Below are 20392 nucleotides of genomic sequence, written 5' to 3'. Positions count from 1 at the left end.
CCTCTCCTGCCTCCTGTCACTTCCTGGTATGCGTGCTGTACTGTGGTCCGGCGGCCTGTTTAGTGCGCGCGCTCCCTTGTTCTTAAAGGGAACCTGTCCCAGTGGCCGTCCTGTCTGCACAGTCTGAACCTGTCCCAGTGGCCGTCCTGTCTGCACAGTCTGAACCTGTCCCAGTGGCCGTCCTGTCTGCACAGTCTGAACCTGTCCCAGTGGCCGTCCTGTCTGCACAGTCTGAACCTGTCCCAGTGGCCGTCCTGTCTGCACAGTCTGAAGCTGTCCCAGTGGCCGTCCTGTCTGCACAGTCTGAACCTGTCCCAGTGGCCGTCCTGTCTGCACAGTCTGAACCTGTCCCAGTGGCCGTCCTGTCTGCACAGTTTGAACCTGTCCCAGTGGCCGTCCTGTCTGCACAGTCTGAACCTGTCCCAGTGGCCGTCCTGTCTGCACAGTCTGAACCTGTCCCAGTGGCCGTCCTGTCTGCACAGTCTGAACCTGTCCCAGTGGCCGTCCTGTCTGCACAGTTTGAACCTGTCACAGTGGCCGTCCTGTCTGCACAGTCTGAACCTGTCCCAGTGGCCGTCCTGTCTGCACAGTTTGAACCTGTCCCAGTGGCCGTCCTGTCTGCACAGTCTGAACCTGTCCCAGTGGCCGTTCTGTCTACACAGTCTGAACCTGTCCCAGTGGCCGTCCTGTCTGCACAGTTTGAACCTGTCCCAGTGGCCGTCCTGTCTGCACAGTCTGAACCTGTCCCAGTGGCCGTTCTGTCTGCACAGTCTGAACCTGTCCCAGTGGCCGTCCTGTCTGCACAGTTTGAACCTGTCCCAGTGGCCGTCCTGTCTGCACAGTCTGAACCTATCCCAGTGGCCATTCTGTCTGCACAGTCTGAACTTGTCCCAGTGGCCGTCCTGTCTGCACAGTCTGAACCTGTCCCAGTGGCCATTCTGTCTGCACAGTCTGAACTTGTCCCAAGTGGCCGTCCTGTCTGCACAGTCTGAACCTGTCCCAGTGGCCATTCTGTCTGCACAGTCTGAACCTGTCCTAGTGGCCGTCTTGTCTGCACAGTCTGAACTTGTCCTTGTGGCCGTCCTGTCTGCAGTCTGAACCTGTCCCAGTGGCCGTCCTGTCTGCACAGTCTGAACCTGTCCCAGTGGCCATCCTGTCTGCACAGTCTGAACCTGTCCCAGGGGCCATTCTGTCTGCACAGTCTGAACTTGTCCCAAGTGGCCGTCCTGTCTGCAAAGTCTGAACCTGTCCCAGTGGCCACTCTGTCTGCACAGTCTGAACCTGTCCCAGTGGCCACTCTGTCTGCACAGTCTGAACCTGTCCCAGTGGCCTTCCTGTAGGCACAGTCTGAACCTGTCCCAGTGGCCGTCCTGTCTCCACAGTCTGAACCTGTCCCAGTGGCCACTCTGTCTGCACAGTCTAAACCTGTCCCAGTGGCCGTCCTGTCTGCACAGTCTGAACCTGTCCCAGTGGCCGTCCTGTCTGCACAGTCTGAACCTGTCCCAGTGGCCGTCCTGTCTGCACAGTCTGAACCTGTCCCAGTGGCCGACCTGTCTGCACAGTTTGAACCTGTCCCAGTGGCCGTCCTGTCTGCACAGTCTGAACCTGTCCCAGTGGCCCTCCTGTCTGCACAGTCTGAACCTGTCCCAGTGGCCATTCTGTCTGCACAGTCTGAACCTGTCCCAGTGGCCGTCCTGTCTGCACAGTCTGAACCTATCCCAGTGGCCATTCTGTCTGCACAGTCTGAACTTGTCCCAAGTGGCCGTCCTGTCTGCACAGTCTGAACCTGTCCCAGTGGCCATTCTGTCTGCACAGTCTGAACCTGTCCTAGTGGCCGTCTTGTCTGCACAGTCTGAACTTGTCCTTGTGGCCGTCTTGTCTGCAGTCTGAACCTGTCCCAGTGGCCGTCCTGTCTGCACAGTCTGAACTTGTCCCAATTGGCCGTCCTGTCTGCACAGTCTGAACCTGTGCCAGTGACCGTCCTGTCTGCACAGTCTGAACCTGTCCCAGTGGCCGTCTTGTCTGCACTGTCTGAACCTGTCCCAGTGGCCGTCTAGTCTGCACATTCTGAACCTGTCCCAGTGGCCGTCCTGTCTGCACAGTCTGAACCTGTGCCAGTGGCCGTCCTGTCTGCTGTCTGAACCTGTCCCAGTGGCCATCTTGTCTGCACAGTCTGAACCTGTCCCAGTGGCCATCCTGTCTGCACAGTCTGAACCTGTGCCAGTGGCCGTCCTGTCTGCACAGTCTGAACCTGTCCCAGTGGTCGTCCTGTCTGCAGTCTGAACCTGTCCCAGTGGTCGTCCTGTCTGCACAGTCTGAACTTGTCCCAAGTGGCCGTCCTGCACTGTTTGAGAATCTGAATTAACGTCGCTTACCCTTGGGGTCAGCTGCTACTGCTGGACGCTGCCCTGGAGTGGCCCCTGGAGTGGCACCTGGCAGCTACCTGCCGCACAAGCCTGACCTCACCACTAGAGGCTCCAGTGAACACCAAGGTAGCTGCTTAGTTACGTCCCTCCAGGGTAGCTCCGGTTTGGGGCACAGTGGGTTCACGAACCACATGCTCCACCTCTGAGCGTAAGACATATCTATGTGGTAGTAAAATAAAATGCTTTCTAATGCACAGGTCAGAATTTTTTTATTCTACAGAATTCATCAGATAAAAACAATGCTTTTGCTGCCCTTTTAGGCTATGTGCCCACGATGCAGAAATGCATATTTTTTCCGCTTCTCCCTGGCAGGAAAAACGCATGCGGTTTTTACATGCGTTTTTCCCACCGGGTATAAGTGTTTGTCAAGCGTTTTTGCATGCATTTCTGCATGCGGGTTATCAAGCACTTTTCCAAGCGATTTTAGCATCACTTGGAAAGTGCTTGACAACTTGTTCACACTATATAAATCCATGCAACCGGCATGGATGTATAGTAGTGTGACCAAGTTAGTTAAAAAAAAAATATAAGAATGGTAAAAAATAAAGATTATACTTACCTTCCGATGTCCTCCCGGTGTTTTCTCTGCTGCGTCCGGTGTCTTGGGTGGCTCGCGGTGGTGTGAAGGACCTGCAGTGACGTCATTGAGTCATGTGACTGGTCACATGACTCAATGACATCATGGCAGGTCCTTCACAACACCGCGACCCATACAGCAGACCAGACGAAGGGGAGAAAACACCGGGAGGACATTGGAAGGTAAGTATAATCTTTATTTTTATTTTAAATTCTTTTTTTACAGGTACTATGGTACCCAGGTCTGGATGAGAGTCTCCTCTCCTCCAGACCCGGGTACCATCCGCACATTGAACCGTGTGATATCCGCTTGTGCAGATGCCGTGATGCAGATGTCACGCGGTCCAATGCATGTCAATGGCGGCGATTACGCTGCGTGTCCGCAAAATTAATGGACATGCTGCATATTTTTCCGCAATGATAATCCGCAGCGGAAATTTCCGCAGCATGTGCACAGCACATGTGGATTATCATTGGGGACCATGGGGTACGTATTACCAAAAGTTTTTGCTGCGGAAATTCCGCGGCAAAAACACATAGTGGGAATGCAGCCTTACAGGGCATGGCATGGGGTCAGGATCTTTGACTGTGTGCTGCAATGGCCGGGATTAGAGGGAAAAGGGTATTGTGTGGCCAGAAGCATTCATCACCTATGCACTGGGTATTGCTGACATTAGATGGACAATGGAAAAGAATACAACAAGGAGATCTATATTTGCTTCATCTACTACAGCAAAGCCTTTGACTGTGAGGATCACCAGAAACTTGAATACCATGAAGGATAGGGGTGTGGGGAACCATCTGATCAGCCTCATTAGGAACCTTTACATCGTCCAAGAAATAACAGAACGGAATAAGGTGACATGGCATGGTTCATAGTAGAATGAGGCGTCAGACAAGGCAGCATCCTCTCACCATTTCTCCTTAATTTATATGCAGACACTATTTTCAGGAATGCTGGACTTGCCAGAAAAGAAGAAGGAATCAAAATTGCTGGATGAATCATCAACAATATTAAATACGCAGACGATACAACATTGATAGCAACAAGCATAGATGGAATGAACGACTTATTACATAGTGTCAAGATGGAAACCTCGAACATGGGACTCGTACTCAATAAAAAGAAGACAAAGATATTGACTACTGCCAGGTACGACCAAGACACATTTGAGATGGACAGTGACGAACTGGAAGTCGTAAAGGACTTCAACCTACTCGATCAATGATCACTCAAGATGCAGCGACGACACCAGAAGTCAATAGAATAGCTATGGGCAAATCAACAATGAAGTCACTGGACAAGGTCTTCAAATTGAGGAACATTTTACTGTTGATGAAGAACGACCAGAAGGCTCCATGGACGCTTCACTGGCATTTTCCTGAAGTGTCTTCTGCTGTAACAACTCAGGAGGTACTCCGTTGCCCAGAAGACACCTTGTGCGCACACCCTACAGATCAGTCCATGTGCTGCCGTCACACCGCAGCCCATAACAAGGCATTGTGCCCATCTCAGGGCAGGCGCCTGCTTCTAGGCCAGTTTCACTGTGTGACGACTTACAACGAGATTTTACATTCCACTAAAAAATGGCAAGCGCCATCAAAGTCTATAAAATTGAAGGCAATTTTAATGAAAACCTATGAGAGAAGGCAGCATGCATTACTGCTATATATGCTGTGTGAGGCGTGCCCTACATGTGGGACAATGTAGAACTTTAGCACAAATTGGTCTCAAGTTGACTAAACAGACAGCTTGATGGCTTCCACTTTGAAGCACCTGGGGCTACTGCTTTACGGCACACTGAACTTGCAGTAAGCTCTGCGGTGTGGCGTGCCCTGAGGTGGAGGGTGTGGCACAGGTCACGTGATGTGTGCCTACACTGGATAGTTGCCGCTATGTAGTAACGTTAGCGCTGCATTATGCCGCATAGAGTAACAACTAAAGCAAAATGCGGCTATTGCAAAGAAGGTATCAAAAGGCTGAACTAGAACTACAAGTACCGGCATGCATTGCGTCTAGGCGGCACCAGGACTTCCTGACAGCCCTAAAGGGGCGTGGCCACGGCAGGATATCCTGAGCTGCCATTTTGTTTTCCTTCATTTGCTTCAAGGGTACAGTGAGCTGGTGACATGTTCCCTTTGGCGAGGTCCGCGCTCTCCTTGGCCGGTAAGATGCTCGCTGCCGCCTGTGTGTGACGTGGGGTGAGGCCGCAGCGGGCGGTCACTGTTATGGAGCGGCTGTCTGCAGCGGTTATGGTGACACAAATCGGGCATGCCAACTGTGTTTGGTACCTAGACATGGTTGCGGTAAAGCATACGAATCTCCCCTGCGGAGCAATGTCAGCTGCGCTGTGTACGAATCTCCCCTGCGGAGCAATGTCAGCTACGCTGTGTAGGAATCTCCCCTGCGGAGCAATGTCGGCTGCGCTGTGTAGGAATCTCCCCTGCGGAGCAATGTCGGCTGCGCTGTGTAGGAATCTCCCCTGCGGAGCAATGTCGGCTGCGCTGTGTAGGAATCTCCCCTGCGGAGCAATGTCGGCTGCGCTGTGTAGGAATCTCCCCTGCGGAGCAATGTCGGCTGCGCTGTGTAGGAATCTCCCCCCGCGGAGCAATGTCGGCTGCGCTGTGTAGGAATCTCCCCCCGTGGAGCAATGTCGGCTGCGCTGTGTAGGAATCTCCCCCCGTGGAGCAATGTCGGCTGCGCTGTGTGGGAATCTCCCCCCGCGGAGCAATGTCGGCTGCGCTGTGTGGGAATCTCCCCCCGCGGAGCAATGTCGGCTGCGCTGTGTGGGAATCTCCCCCCGCGGAGCAATGTCGGCTGCGCTGTGTGGGAATCTCCCCCCGCGGAGCAATGTCGGCTGCGCTGTGTGGGAATCTCCCCCCGCGGAGCAATGTCGGCTGCGCTGTGTGGGAATCTCCCCCCGCGGAGCAATGTCGGCTGCGCTGTGTGGGAATCTCCCCCCGCGGAGCAATGTCGGCTGCGCTGTGTGGGAATCTCCCCCCGCGGAGCAATGTCGGCTGCGCTGTGTGGGAATCTCCCCCCGCGGAGCAATGTCGGCTGCGCTGTGTGGGAATCTCCCCCCGCGGAGCAATGTCGGCTGCGCTGTGTGGGAATCTCCCCCCGCGGAGCAATGTCGGCTGCGCTGTGTGGGAATCTCCCCCCGCGGAGCAATGTCGGCTGCAATGTGTGGGAATCTCCCCCCGCGGAGCAATGTCGGCTGCGCTGTGTGGGAATCTCCCCCCGCGGAGCAATGTCGGCTGCGCTGTGTGGGAATCTCCCCCCGCGGAGCAATGTCGGCTGCGCTGTGTGGGAATCTCCCCCCGCGGAGCAATGTCGGCTGCGCTGTGTGGGAATCTCCCCCCGCGGAGCAATGTCGGCTGCGCTGTGTGGGAATCTCCCCCCGCGGAGCAATGTCGGCTGCGCTGTGTGGGAATCTCCCCCCGCGGAGCAATGTCGGCTGCGCTGTGTGGGAATCTCCCCCCGCGGAGCAATGTCGGCTGCGCTGTGTGGGAATCTCCCCCCGCGGAGCAATGTCGGCTGCGCTGTGTGGGAATCTCCCCCCGCGGAGCAATGTCGGCTGCGCTGTGTGGGAATCTCCCCCCGCGGAGCAATGTCGGCTGCGCTGTGTGGGAATCTCCCCCCGCGGAGCAATGTCGGCTGCGCTGTGTGGGAATCTCCCCCCGCGGAGCAATGTCGGCTGCGCTGTGTGGGAATCTCCCCCCGCGGAGCAATGTCGGCTGCGCTGTGTGGGAATCTCCCCCCGCGGAGCAATGTCGGCTGCGCTGTGTGGGAATCTCCCCCCGCGGAGCAATGTCGGCTGCGCTGTGTGGGAATCTCCCCCCGCGGAGCAATGTCGGCTGCGCTGTGTGGGAATCTCCCCCCGCGGAGCAATGTCGGCTGCGCTGTGTGGGAATCTCCCCCCGCGGAGCAATGTCGGCTGCGCTGTGTGGGAATCTCCCCCCGCGGAGCAATGTCGGCTGCGCTGTGTGGGAATCTCCCCCCGCGGAGCAATGTCGGCTGCGCTGTGTGGGAATCTCCCCCCGCGGAGCAATGTCGGCTGCGCTGTGTGGGAATCTCCCCCCGCGGAGCAATGTCGGCTGCGCTGTGTGGGAATCTCCCCCCGCGGAGCAATGTCGGCTGCGCTGTGTGGGAATCTCCCCCCGCGGAGCAATGTCGGCTGCGCTGTGTGGGAATCTCCCCCCGCGGAGCAATGTCGGCTGCGCTGTGTGGGAATCTCCCCCCGCGGAGCAATGTCGGCTGCGCTGTGTGGGAATCTCCCCCCGCGGAGCAATGTCGGCTGCGCTGTGTGGGAATCTCCCCCCGCGGAGCAATGTCGGCTGCGCTGTGTGGGAATCTCCCCCCGCGGAGCAATGTCGGCTGCGCTGTGTGGGAATCTCCCCCCGCGGAGCAATGTCGGCTGCGCTGTGTGGGAATCTCCCCCCGCGGAGCAATGTCGGCTGCGCTGTGTGGGAATCTCCCCCCGCGGAGCAATGTCGGCTGCGCTGTGTGGGAATCTCCCCCCGCGGAGCAATGTCGGCTGCGCTGTGTGGGAATCTCCCCCCGCGGAGCAATGTCGGCTGCGCTGTGTGGGAATCTCCCCCCGCGGAGCAATGTCGGCTGCGCTGTGTGGGAATCTCCCCCCGCGGAGCAATGTCGGCTGCGCTGTGTGGGAATCTCCCCCCGCGGAGCAATGTCGGCTGCGCTGTGTGGGAATCTCCCCCCGCGGAGCAATGTCGGCTGCGCTGTGTGGGAATCTCCCCCCGCGGAGCAATGTCGGCTGCGCTGTGTGGGAATCTCCCCCCGCGGAGCAATGTCGGCTGCGCTGTGTGGGAATCTCCCCCCGCGGAGCAATGTCGGCTGCGCTGTGTGGGAATCTCCCCCCGCGGAGCAATGTCGGCTGCGCTGTGTGGGAATCTCCCCCCGCGGAGCAATGTCGGCTGCGCTGTGTGGGAATCTCCCCCCGCGGAGCAATGTCGGCTGCGCTGTGTGGGAATCTCCCCCCGCGGAGCAATGTCGGCTGCGCTGTGTGGGAATCTCCCCCCGCGGAGCAATGTCGGCTGCGCTGTGTGGGAATCTCCCCCCGCGGAGCAATGTCGGCTGCGCTGTGTGGGAATCTCCCCCCGCGGAGCAATGTCGGCTGCGCTGTGTGGGAATCTCCCCCCGCGGAGCAATGTCGGCTGCGCTGTGTGGGAATCTCCCCCCGCGGAGCAATGTCGGCTGCGCTGTGTGGGAATCTCCCCCCGCGGAGCAATGTCGGCTGCGCTGTGTGGGAATCTCCCCCCGCGGAGCAATGTCGGCTGCGCTGTGTGGGAATCTCCCCCCGCGGAGCAATGTCGGCTGCGCTGTGTGGGAATCTCCCCCCGCGGAGCAATGTCGGCTGCGCTGTGTGGGAATCTCCCCCCGCGGAGCAATGTCGGCTGCGCTGTGTGGGAATCTTCCCCCCCAGCGGAGCAATGTCGGCTGCGCTGTGTGGGAATCTTCCCCCCCAGCGGAGCAATGTCGGCTGCGCTGTGTGGGAATCTCCCCCCGCGGAGCAATGTCGGCTGCGCTGTGTGGGAATCTCCCCCCGCGGAGCAATGTCGGCTGCGCTGTGTGGGAATCTCCCCCCGCGGAGCAATGTCGGCTGCGCTGTGTGGGAATCTCCCCCCGCGGAGCAATGTCGGCTGCGCTGTGTGGGAATCTCCCCCCGCGGAGCAATGTCGGCTGCGCTGTGTGGGAATCTCCCCCCGCGGAGCAATGTCGGCTGCGCTGTGTGGGAATCTTCCCCCCCCGCGGAGCAATGTCGGCTGCGCTGTGTGGGAATCTTCCCCCCCAGCGGAGCAATGTCGGCTGCGCTGTGTGGGAATCTCCCCCCCCCCCCCCCCCAGCGGAGCAATGTCGGCTGCGCTGTGTGGGAATCTTTTCCCCCCCCCCAGCGGAGCAATGTCGGCTGCGCTGTGTGGGAATCTTCTCCCCCCAACTCGCGGAGCAATGTCGGCTGCGCTGTGTGGGAATCTTCTCCCCCCAACTCGCGGAGCAATGTCGGCTGCGCTGTGTGGGAATCTCCCCCCGCGGAGCAATGTCGGCTGCGCTGTGTGGGAATCCTCCCCCCCCCCCCCCCCCCCCGGGCGGAGCAATTTTGGCCCCGCGCTGTGTGGGAATCTCCCCCCGCGGTCAGTGGTGTATCCTCTGCGGTGTCGGCTCACACACGTCAGGGTTTTAATTGCAATCCCAGAAGAGCTGTTTTCTAACAAGAACCCATTTATTTGAATGCAGTCGCTGTGGACCCTCTCCGCCCTCCATCCTGCCAGTATTTCCCTTTTTCAGACATGAACAACAACTTGGTTATAAAGTGGCAGTGTCCACAGTGACTTCGCCGGCTGCATTGACATGAGTGTCTTCGTCATGGTACAGTATTCTGGGGGGATTTCACCTCGGAGCCCTGTATGTGTGAGCGGAGCTGTCACGTACTCCTCGTGTCCTGTGCTGGGCGTGCTCTCTCCGTAGTTCCTCTAGTCATCAAACAGTAGGTGTGGGCCTGTCCAGGGCTGCCAGGCGCAGTCACCTTGGAGTCCGATGTGTCCTCTGTTGCCCTTCTGGCTTCGTGTATTGAAGATCAGTACAGACCAGGAGTTCAGGGATTGCCCATAGCAGCCAATCTGAAGGCTGCCTTCCTCTTGGAGTAATACTGGGGCTACACAGTGATGCTGGACATGGAGAGGGTTGTGCAGCCAAACATTGACCTGTGACCCTTATACAGTCCATCATAACCCAGGTGAATGGGGCCTGATCACAGCCTGCGAGGTGCAGCCATACATCTAGTTAGTTTTGTACCTTGTGGATGCAGTGTGGCCCCATTCACCTACTTTACACTGTGACATAGCAGCCTCATATAGTGATATTTGGCCCTGTAACTTGTATCACGGCTAAAGTTGTGTAGTCTCAGCCTAGAAGTTTCTTTGGTTGCTATGGACAATACCCCCAGATCTGACCTCCTTAGTAGTCACCAGTCCTAAGGTGTATAAGTGGCCTGTATGTACTTGTGACTGCTGGCTGGTGTACTTACACTTGTGTATTATTGCTGTATATTGATTGTTGTGACATTGAAGTGCTGCAGGCCTAGTGCCATGTGCTTCCAGAGCCCTGTACAGCAGGCGAGTCACGTTCTCCTGCCGCTTCTGCCCCCCTCTAATAGAGCGCTCCTGGAGGATATTCCCCAGTCGGAGGCATCAGGAGTGTTCATGATAACCCACAAAGAATATAAAATCTTTATTCTGCCGGTTTTATTTCTCCAAGCTTGTGAACGGGGCCTAAATAGTCTGTTCTCATGCACAGTATTTTTATTATGTTGGGTTATATAGCGCCTCAGATTCTGCAGCGCTGTACAAACATCACTGTCCCCATTGGGGCTCACAATCCACGTTCCCTATCAGAATGTCTTTGGCGTGAGGGGGAATCCCAGGACCCCAGTGCTGCAAATCAATAGTGCTAACCACTGAGCTGCTGTGCTACCTATATGGGTGTTGAATCTGTGTCGAAATAATGACAAGACTCAGAAAATGTGAACATGGCCTAAGAACACTTCTCAAAATTTCATAGTTGAAATATCTTCATTCTTAGTATTTTTAATATATGTAATTGTGGTCCTGAAAAGCAGCGGCTATTATCCAGCGTGCGGCCTTCTTACTGTAATGTCGGGGTGCCCTTACCACTGCTGATCAGATGACTGGTCTGGGAATGATGGTGCTGATGATCTGTTTTCTGTCCTGTAGCCCGTGGCGTGCACAGATCGGTCTCCAGGCAGACACATCACAGAGCTGCTCCTGACTTTCATGACAAGTATGGAAACATCATTCTGGCATCTGGAGCCCTGTTCTGCGTCTCCATCTGGGGATATGTAAGTATTGTGTATCGTGCTGTGTGCGCAGGGTTGCACTTCACACTTCATTCATGCATCCTTTTACTTGTGGCTTCGTCCGTCCTTTCTGAATCTGCACAAGCAGGTGAGCTCACTCGTTCATCAGCTCCATATAACCGCATGGTATATCTCAACGCCAGGAGTAAAGGACATGCGCAACAGTGTTTGAGTTTTCAGCATTTTCACTTTCATCTTGTTTTTACAATTGCTCAGACCTATATAATGTATCACTGAAGAATAAAGCTTTACATTTGCTGAAGTGCGCAGCAATCTTCCCTTAGTGTCCCTTCATATTCAGGCAGGACACGGCATTTTTGGGGGAACTTTCTCTTCCTCTAAAGCTATATGGAATGCTGGGGGTGAGTGGGGGAGGGGTTGTAAGAAACTTTGGCCTGTAAAGTTATTCATCATATATCTTTGAATATCTATTTGCAGAAAAGTTGGAAACTAAAATATTGTAGCATGCTTTCTGTATTGCCATGACGTTTTCTCTATTAAGGCTATGTGCCCACGATGCAGAAATGAAGCAGAAAATTTCTGCAGCATTTCTGCATCTCCCTGGCAGAAAAAAACACATGCAGATTGTGCATGCTTTTTTCCTGCAGAATACATGCGGATCCACATGCGGGTTCACATGCGTTTCCGCATGCAGATTGACAAGCGCTTTCCAGGCGATAGCATCACTTGGAAAGTGCTTGACAACTAGGTCACACTGTATAAATCCATGCAAACAGCATGGATTTATACAGTGTGAACCGTAAAAATTAAAAAAATAAAGCTATACTCACCCCCGAGGCCCCGGCGTGGCTGCAGCGCTCGTTCCTGTCTGGTTCCTGGATGCCGGCATATCGCAAGACAGAGCGGTGAAGGGCCTGCGGTCACATGACTGTGACGTCACCGCAGGTCCTTCATCGCTGCTGGCATTCAGAGAGAAGCCGCCGGACAGGTGAATATAAACTTTATTTTTTATTTTATTCTTTTTTTACAGGTAGAATGGTACCCAGGTCTGGATGAGAGTCTCCTCTCCTCCAGAACTGGGTACCATCCGCACATAGAGACGCATAGAATTCGCTTGTAGAAATGTACAGTCGCAGTTTCTGTGCGTCTCAATGCAAGTCAATGGCGGTAGTTCCGCTGCGCTTCCGCAAAATTAAATGACATGCTGCGGATTTTTGTACGCAGCATAAACGCTGCGGAAAAATCCGCAGCATGTGCATAGAACATGCGGAATCCCCTTGGGGACCATGGGGTGCGGATTACCTAGCGTTTTACAAGCGTTTCCGCTGCGGAAATTCCGCAGCATAAACACTTGAAAAACGCTACGTGGGCACACAGCCTAAAGGTGTTGTCCAGCCCTGGGCTAAAAGTCTGCAGTCATTCTATGTGATTGCAGACTAGTGGTTTATCACATCGCTTACACTGCAGATTTCCCAGTGCTGGCTCCACAACCAATATGCATACTCCCGGCCACATTCAGACTAGACATGTACAGCCTCGCTCAATATACTTACATATACAGTTGATACCAGAAGTTTACATACACTATATAAAAAGACACACATGCATGTTTTTCTCAATATCTGACATAAAATCAGAATAAACTTTTCCCATTTTAGGTCAATTAGGATTACCATAATTTTTATTTGCCAAATGCCAGAATGATGAGAGAGAGAGAGAATGTTTTAAGGCATTTTTATTACTGCAAAGTCAAACGTTTACATACATTTCATTAGTATTTTGTATCATTGCCCTTAAACTGAATGACTTGGGTTAAACGTTTGGGATATCCTTTCACAAGCTTCTCACAATAGTTGGTCGGAATTTGGGCCCATTCCTACTGACAAAACTGGTGTAACTGATCCAGGCTTGTAGGTCGCCTTGCTCGCACCTGCCTTTTCAGCTTTGCCCATACATTTTCAATAGGATTGAGATCAGGGCTTTGTGATGGCCACTCCAAAACATTGACTTTGTTATCCTTAAGCCACTTTACCATTTTGGCCGTATGCTTCAGGTCATTGTCTATTTGGAAGACCCATTTCCGCCTAAACTGTAACTTCCTGGCTGAGGTCTTGAGATGTTGCTTCAGTATTGGCACATAATTTTCTTTTCTCATGATGCCATCTATTTTGTGAATTGCACCAGTCCCTCCTGCAGCAAAACAGTCACTCAACATGATGCTGCTACCTCCATGTTTTACAGTTGGGATGGTGTTTTTAGGCTTCCACGCTTCTCCTTTTTTCCTCCAAACGTAACGATGGTCATTATGCCCAAAAAGTTAAATTTCAGTTTCATCAGACCACAGGACAAGTCTCCAAAAATTAAGGTCTATGTTCCTGTGTGCATTTGCAAACATTTAATCTGGCTTTTTTGTTTCTTTTGGAGTAATGGCTTCTGCCTGGTAGTGGCCTTTGAGCCCATGTTGATACAGTACTCGTTTCACTGTGGATGTTGACACAATCTTACTAGCTTCTGCTACCCGCTTCACAAGGTCTTTTGCTTTTGTCCTTGGGTTGATATGCACATGTCAGACCAAAGCACGTTCATCTCTGGGACACAGAACCCGTCTCCTTCCTGAGTGGTGTGATGGCTGGACATTCCCAACTTGTTTGTACTTGGTATAATTGTTTGTACAGATGAATGAGGCACCTTCAGGTATCTTGAAATTGTACTCAAGGATGAGTCAGACTTGTGCAAGTCCATAACTCTCTTCCTGATATCTTGGCTGATTTCTTTAGACTTTCCCATGATACACAAAGAAGCAGTGTGTTTCAGATGTGCATTAAAATACATCCACAAGTGTGTCTCTAATTCAGATGTTGCAAAAGAAGCTTCCAAACATGGCAGTCCAGAATTGTTTAAAGGCATAGTAATCTTAGTGTATGTAAACTTCTGGTTTCAACTGTACATATACAACATAAATCGCATACTTGCAATCACACGTCTGCCGCTCCAGCACAGGAGAATCCTCACAGCGTGCAATGGATTCACAAGTCTACAGTCACATAGAGTAATTACAGACTTTTAGCCTAAGGCCGGATAACAACTTTAATGTTGCATATGTTGAAATCCAATTTATGTAGTGAACTGGGTTACACGCAAAATATAGGAATGGCAAGGGTTGTTCCCATCAAGCGCACGGTCAATGCATGTTGCACCATGAGAAGAATCTAATGAGCATACATCAGAATTGACAACCAACGCATGCTGAGTAGAGCAGGGACTAGCCCAGCCTCTGAAATGGAGGTCACTGGTGATGCTTCGTTTCAGGGAGGTGGCAGAGGCTGCGGCAGTGACCGCATGCTCTGCTCCCTGATGACTACTTTTTTCACTATCCCAGCAAGCACTCAGTTCTCAAGCGAAGCATCATTAAAGAGGAAGAAGTAAAAAAATAAAAATAAAAAATACGGTTAAGAGTAGTGAGGGAATGGTAAAGACTTTTAATTAAAAGTCATTTTAGAAAAGAGATTAGATCATGACATTAAACAGACATTTAGGATTAAAATAAGGCTTTAAGGCTTTTCCGAAGTCCAATATAAAATTAAACTTTAGTTGGTTTACATGAGTATTTAATGGATCACACACAATCCTGTATTGTCCCTATACTCAAGTTCTTGATTTGTGGTGAAGTATGTCCTTTATTTTGAGGAAAAGCAAGATTTTTTTTTTTTATTTCTGTAACTTCCACATATGCTTGACCTTCCCCAACTACAGTAGTTCCCATCGAATACAAAAGAGCAGAGGCGTCCTATGGTGAATGCCATCGCCTAGGACTACTCAAAATGAAGATTAAATATACACAACAGATTTTCAATAAAAGTGCATCACAAAACCAAAATGTCATAAAAAGCCAAAGGAACTGAGACTAGTTGGGCTCACAATTACAACTTCATCTGGGGCATATTTTCAGATATCTATCTGCATTTGCAGTGTGGAGTTCAGGGACTCTACCATCACATACTGAAATCACAGAACTATGAAATACCCTTTTTAAAAGGGTTCTCCGGAAATAGGAAAAAAAAATAAATCTGCCATCTGGTTACACTGACGGAAACCTGTCCTAGAAAGTTAGTGCAGGTGTCTGTGAGCATGTGCAGAAGGAAGCTTTACTACTGTAACCTGGAGATACCAATACCATGTACTGTCATTCAGAAAGACAAGATGGACAGCAGTGTCAGAAGCCGCCTCTTACCTCATTACACTTGGTATTTCCAGTATTAGGTCAGATAGACAGGGTGGACAGCAGTGTGAGCAGCCTCTTCTTACCGCAGCACCCCTGGTATCTCCAGTATTAGGTCAGATAGGCAGTGTGAGCAGCCTCTGCTTACCGCAGCACCCCTGGTATCTCCAGTATTAGGTCAGATAGGCAGTGTGAGCAGCCTCTGCTTACCGCAGCACCCCTGGTATCTCCAGTATTAGGTCAGATAGGCAGTGTGAGCAGCCTCTGCTTACCGCAGCACCCCTGGTATCTCCAGTATTAGGTCAGATAGGCAGTGTGAGCAGCCTCTGCTTACCGCAGCACCCCTGGTATCTCCAGTATTAGGTCAGATAGGCAGTGTGAGCAGCCTCTGCTTACCGCAGCACCCCTGGTATCTCCAGTATTAGGGGACCACAACAGCTTCTTGCTGCATTTTTTCACAGGCTCCTGTCCTAACTCTCTACAACTGATTCCTGTCCGTGTAAAACGGAGCAGACCTTTTAATTCTTTATTGATTTCTTTCCTAGAGGAAACTTTTGTGATTTGCTGATTAAATATATTTAGGAAGCTATTTGACATTTCCTCTTTTTTTTTTTTTTTTTTTTAAATATTCCCGGAGAACCCCTTTAAGATCAGAACTTAAATGTAATACCACAGGACTGTAACTATATTACAAGAGGAGTTGTAGGTTAATGGTATATAAAGCTAATTTACATTGTCCACTTATCATTAAACACCTGTAATAATGAGACTACCAGGGCTGTGGAGTCGGTGTCCATTTTGGTGGAGTCGGTATAAAATGGACCAACACCAACTCCTAAAATATATAATAAATTGTGTACAGTAGTTCAATGCAGTTTGTGGGGAATATTTTTTCATAAGAATTTGGGAAAGTTATGAAATGTCCTATAAATGTCTGTCCTATTCCTGATCTAAGGGTCTAGACTTTTAGCTGAGATGAATCTGTGCTACAGTAAATTTATCACTTAAACATGAGCCATGTATGAGGGAGTCTGAGTCATGGGAATTGAGGAGTCGGAGGTTTGGCTTACAGACTCCACAGCCCTGGAGACTGCACAATCCTACTGGATAAAGAAGTGTGCATATATGTTTATAGCAATAAAGAGGAACATACAGCATAGTTAGGGATCAGATGCCTGTATAATAAAATGGCTGTGAATTGCCAATGCCTTCTATTCTACATGCTTATTGTTGTACTTCTGCGGAGGTATGTAGAAGGAAGTTATCGTCAGAAGATGGCCTTATTTAAATCGGGTTTTTTGACAACAAAATTAGCAATGTGTTTTTTGTTTTTTACATGATTTTTTATAAAAAAAGAGAAATCTTTAAATTGTCAGTGTCCATTAGTACTTTTTTAGACTACCGGTACTGCCTGTGCTATCAGGAAGAGTTTTCAGCAGGTTCTTTATCACAGACAGGATTACAATGAGGTAACCGCTCTACATGCAGCTGATAACACAGGATATCAGGACAGGTGATGTCACAGCTCTCCCTCCATTCACAATTAACTGTGTACATGCTCATTAAATGCTCCAATACAAAAAATAGGCTTACGGTCTGTCCAGTGCAAAAACTGCAAGATTTTTTTTTAAAACCTAGATTGTGTAAAAACACAAAAATTCCATTTACCACCATAACATAATTTAAATAATAAATAAAGCTTTCAGGAAGCTGGATAATTGACTTCTTAGCTGTGTCACAGAGCCTGGGATGGGGCAGCTTGATGTGGTGCACAGCAACGCTCCATGGGGAATTTACATCTTTAATACAGGATCTATTTGAGCCCTGTGTATGAATGAAACCAATAAGTGAGGTTTATGTCATGTCTTGTAAGGACTTTGTATCCTGTAACCTGGGAAACCCTCACTTTTTTTTATAATTCCGTTGCTTTTGTTGATGTGCTTTTATGTCATATACCTTATCTCTGACTGTGTTAACCCTGTAGGTACACTTATAATAATTATGGAAAGACATACGTTGAAACTCAAAAGTTAGATAATCTTCCTATTTTAATGAGTTCTGGATTAATATTTTCCTGTACTTTGTGCTCATTGACTTTCTGTTCCTATTTTAGGTGATAACGCAAACTGGAATTTGCTGGAATCTGTCTCCGGTTGGTAAAGTTACACCAAAGGAATGGAAGGACCAATAGAACAGACACCACCGTCTTACACCTACCTCCCCTACGTTTAACAAGTGTATGCTTTGTATATACCTTATATGCAACCTCATTGTCCCTTCATAGGGTGAGGAGGTTTCTGCTGTAATAAAAATGGAACAAAATGACAATGGAAGAGGTTTTTTTTTCTTTCTTGCATTAGCAGTGTATTGCAAGTGTCCTTTATGTGGTTATCTTATTCATGTCAAGTGTTCCCAAAAAAATTTAACAGATGCAAAATGGTGTAACATCCATATAACAAATCAGTAGGAAAAATGTGCATAGTTGGCATAGTAAATCAGAGGTATTAAAGGGATTTCAGAAAGTGTGACTTAAGTGGCAGCACACTAGTGGTGATCTCCCAGTGCAGGGCCCTCACTTTGGGTGCTATAGTAGGGATGTATAATAGCATTTATATTAAATGGAGAAGTTCACATCTACTATATAATCGGCTTATCCCGTCTGTCTGTCCAGGAAATCCTGCGTCGCTGATTGGCAGCGGCCGGACCAATCAGCGCCGCGGGATTTCAGAACAAGATGGCGGCCGTTAGCGGCTCATCTGCCGCACGGAGGTCAGCGGTGATGCTGCCGGGAGATGACCGGCGCTAGCCCGTCATCTCCCGGCTGCTCGCAGCAGAAGTACCCCGACCGGCGGCCTAGGTGGCGCACACTTGCTGTCAGGACATCAGCGTCCCTAGCCGCTGATCTCCCGACGGTAGCCACATGGAGGTCAGTGGCAATGCAGCCGGGAGATGACCGGCGCTAGCCGGTTATCTCCCGGCTGCTCGCAGTGGAAGTACCCGCACAGGCAGCGCCGGTCCTCACTAACACTGTTCGCTGATTGGTCGCGGCCGCGACCAATCAGCGATATTGTCTCGAAATTTAAAACACCGCTGTCCTGATTGGTCGCGACCAATCAGCGACTGGCGCAGCCCGGCCGTGAATTGGCGCCGGATTTGAAACACGCAGGCCACCATCGGGAGATCAGTGGCAATGCAGCCGGGAGATGACCAGTGCTAGCCGGTCATCTCCTGGCTGCTCGTAGCATAAGTACCCTGACCGGCGGCCTCACTCCCTGGTCCTCCCTTCACACTTGCCGTCAGGAGATTAGCGGCCCTAGCCGCTGATCTCCCGACGGTAGCCGCAGGATATGGAAATTTAACAGTAGCTGCTGCATTTCCCACCCTAGGCTTATACTCAAGTCAATACATTTTCCCAGTTTTTTGTTGTAAAATTAAGGGTCTCTGCTTACACTCGGGTCACCGCGCACAGGTAGCATGTGACCCCCGGCTGCAGCTGGCTCTTGCTTCCGCTTACATCACGACTATTGCGGCTGCAGCTAGGGGTCTCCTGTCCCGCGTACCACGGTGAATGACTGGCTGTGGGCGGGGTTATCCCCCATCCCGTCACACCCGGCATCCACCGCACGTGCATTCATTGACAGAGCGCGCGGTGGATGCTGGGTGTGACACGATGGGGGATAACCCCGCCCACAGCCCGTCATTCACCGTGGTACGCGGAACAGGAGACCCCTGGCTGCAGCCGCAATAGTCGTGATGTAAGCGGAAGCAAGAGCCGGCTGCAGCCGGGGGAAGTACGTGCTGGCTGTGCGTGGTCAGCGATGTTGTCACAAGCAGTATTGACAACATGATGTAATTACAAAATTCATTAGGGGCCCTGGGGGGATACATTAGTGGGTTAATTTAAAGTAGTGCACAACCCATTTAAACACTCCTTCACTGATTAGTCGCGCCTGGTCGGCCGCATACATATTCTAGAATACCCGATGCGTTAGAATCGGGCCACCATCTAGTATATTTATGCGATCTTGGCAATGCTTTGTGGTCATAAAATCTTGTACTGGCTTGAGACAAGTCGCAGACTGCTGAGGCGTGACAGTGAGGTGCTCACATTCATGATTCCCCGATGCGAGCTGGAAGTTGCATGACAGGATGCGATTTCCATTCTTGCGGTCACATGCAGACTAGACTCATTTGGTTTCTTTGTTGGTGAATTAAGTCAACGGAATATGAGTGTGCTTGTCTTTGTGTTCTAAATGGATTTTAAATATCTATCGAATATAGTGTGAATCTGGACTATAAGGGAATAGTGTGTGGACAGCAGTGGTGCTTGCCCATATTTCCTGCAGTGGAGTAACGTATTCCAGAAATGGGATATAGTTGGATTTGCAGCTAAAAAAGAAATTAAGGTGGCAAAAATTGGATGCAAACATATCATAGTGGAGAAAGGGTAATACAAGGGCATAATGGCCAAGAAACAAGGTCAGAATCCAACTGCTGTAGAGCATGTCTAAGGAACATCGCACCACTAAATACAGAAGTTAGTTGGTTTTAGATTCTATTTTTATTTTATCCATAAAACATACTGTATTTTTTGGGCTACAAGACACACTTTTTTTCCTCAAATTTTGGAGGAAAATGGGGGGGGGTTTTCTTATAGTCCGAATGTTGGAGGTGTGTGTATAAATCTCTAATCTGTGAGCGGTGGAGGAGCGGGGCACAGGAGGCAGCAGCTGCCTGCTGCAGCCTACACTGTCCCCGCTGCTAAAGAAAACGAATATTCAGTGCTCCTTAATAGCAGCACACAGTGTAGCCGCAGCGCGGCTCCTGCTGCTGCCGGAATCGCCTGTGCCCGCTGTTAAAGGGTATGAATATTCAACCGCTCCACGCCCGTGGGGAGGGGGTGAATATTCATGCCCTTTAATGAGTGGGCACACGAGATAGCCGGCAGGAGCCGCAGCGCAGCTCCGCTGTGTGCCTGCTATGAAGGAGAGTGAAGTCACTGCTCCCCGCGCACATAGTCCCGGCATGACTTCCGGCAGCTGATCTTTCCATGTGAGCCGCGCATGGCAGTGACATCATGCGCGGCCCACATGGAGAGATCAGTGCGGGCAGACCGGACGCAGCGCTGGAGGAGAAGAGAGGTGAGTAAGGAGTGTTTATTTTTTTCATGTGCAGCGTGATGGGGATTAGGGGGACCGTGCATACCAGGATATTGCTGAGGGTGCCATACATACCAGGGTAAGGATGAGGGGTGCCATGCATACCAGGATGGGGATGGGGACAACGTATAAAAGGAAGGTGGGTGGGGCATATAT

At 51.0% G+C, this 20392-nt stretch overlaps 1 protein-coding gene across 1 annotated transcript; it reads left to right on the top strand.

Moving 5' to 3' along the window:
- Positions 1 to 5012: 5012 nt before the first annotated feature.
- On the top strand, positions 5013 to 17405 carry COX7B (cytochrome c oxidase subunit 7B). The gene is made up of 3 exons (XM_073637890.1): positions 5013 to 5169; positions 10755 to 10879; positions 17191 to 17405. Exons 1-3 carry the CDS (start codon positions 5133 to 5135, stop codon positions 17266 to 17268), a joined length of 240 nt encoding a protein of 79 aa, XP_073493991.1. The 5' UTR covers positions 5013 to 5132; the 3' UTR covers positions 17269 to 17405.
- Positions 17406 to 20392: the final 2987 nt, after the last annotated feature.

The sequence above is a fragment of the Phyllobates terribilis genome, unplaced genomic scaffold (assembly GCF_046119375.1).
Source record: "Phyllobates terribilis strain yellow unplaced genomic scaffold, ASM4611937v1 Scaffold_7__3_contigs__length_470593459, whole genome shotgun sequence".
Lineage (NCBI taxonomy): Eukaryota > Metazoa > Chordata > Amphibia > Anura > Dendrobatidae > Phyllobates > Phyllobates terribilis.
The sequence above is the reverse complement of the archived record's forward strand: the minus strand, read 5'-3'. Positions and strand labels throughout refer to the sequence as shown.

What these genes read in the sequence shown, in the direction of transcription:
- COX7B (XM_073637890.1), top strand. Translation starts at nt 5,133, where the DNA reads ATGTTCCCTTTGGCGAGGTCCGCGCTCTCCTTGGCCG. An exon ending in GTCCGCGCTCTCCTTGGCCG is followed by an intron (nt 5,170 to 10,754) that starts GTAAGATGCTCG and finishes TCTGTCCTGTAG; the next exon opens with CCCGTGGCGTGCACAGATCG. An exon ending in GCGTCTCCATCTGGGGATAT is followed by an intron (nt 10,880 to 17,190) that starts GTAAGTATTGTG and finishes TTCCTATTTTAG; the next exon opens with GTGATAACGCAAACTGGAAT.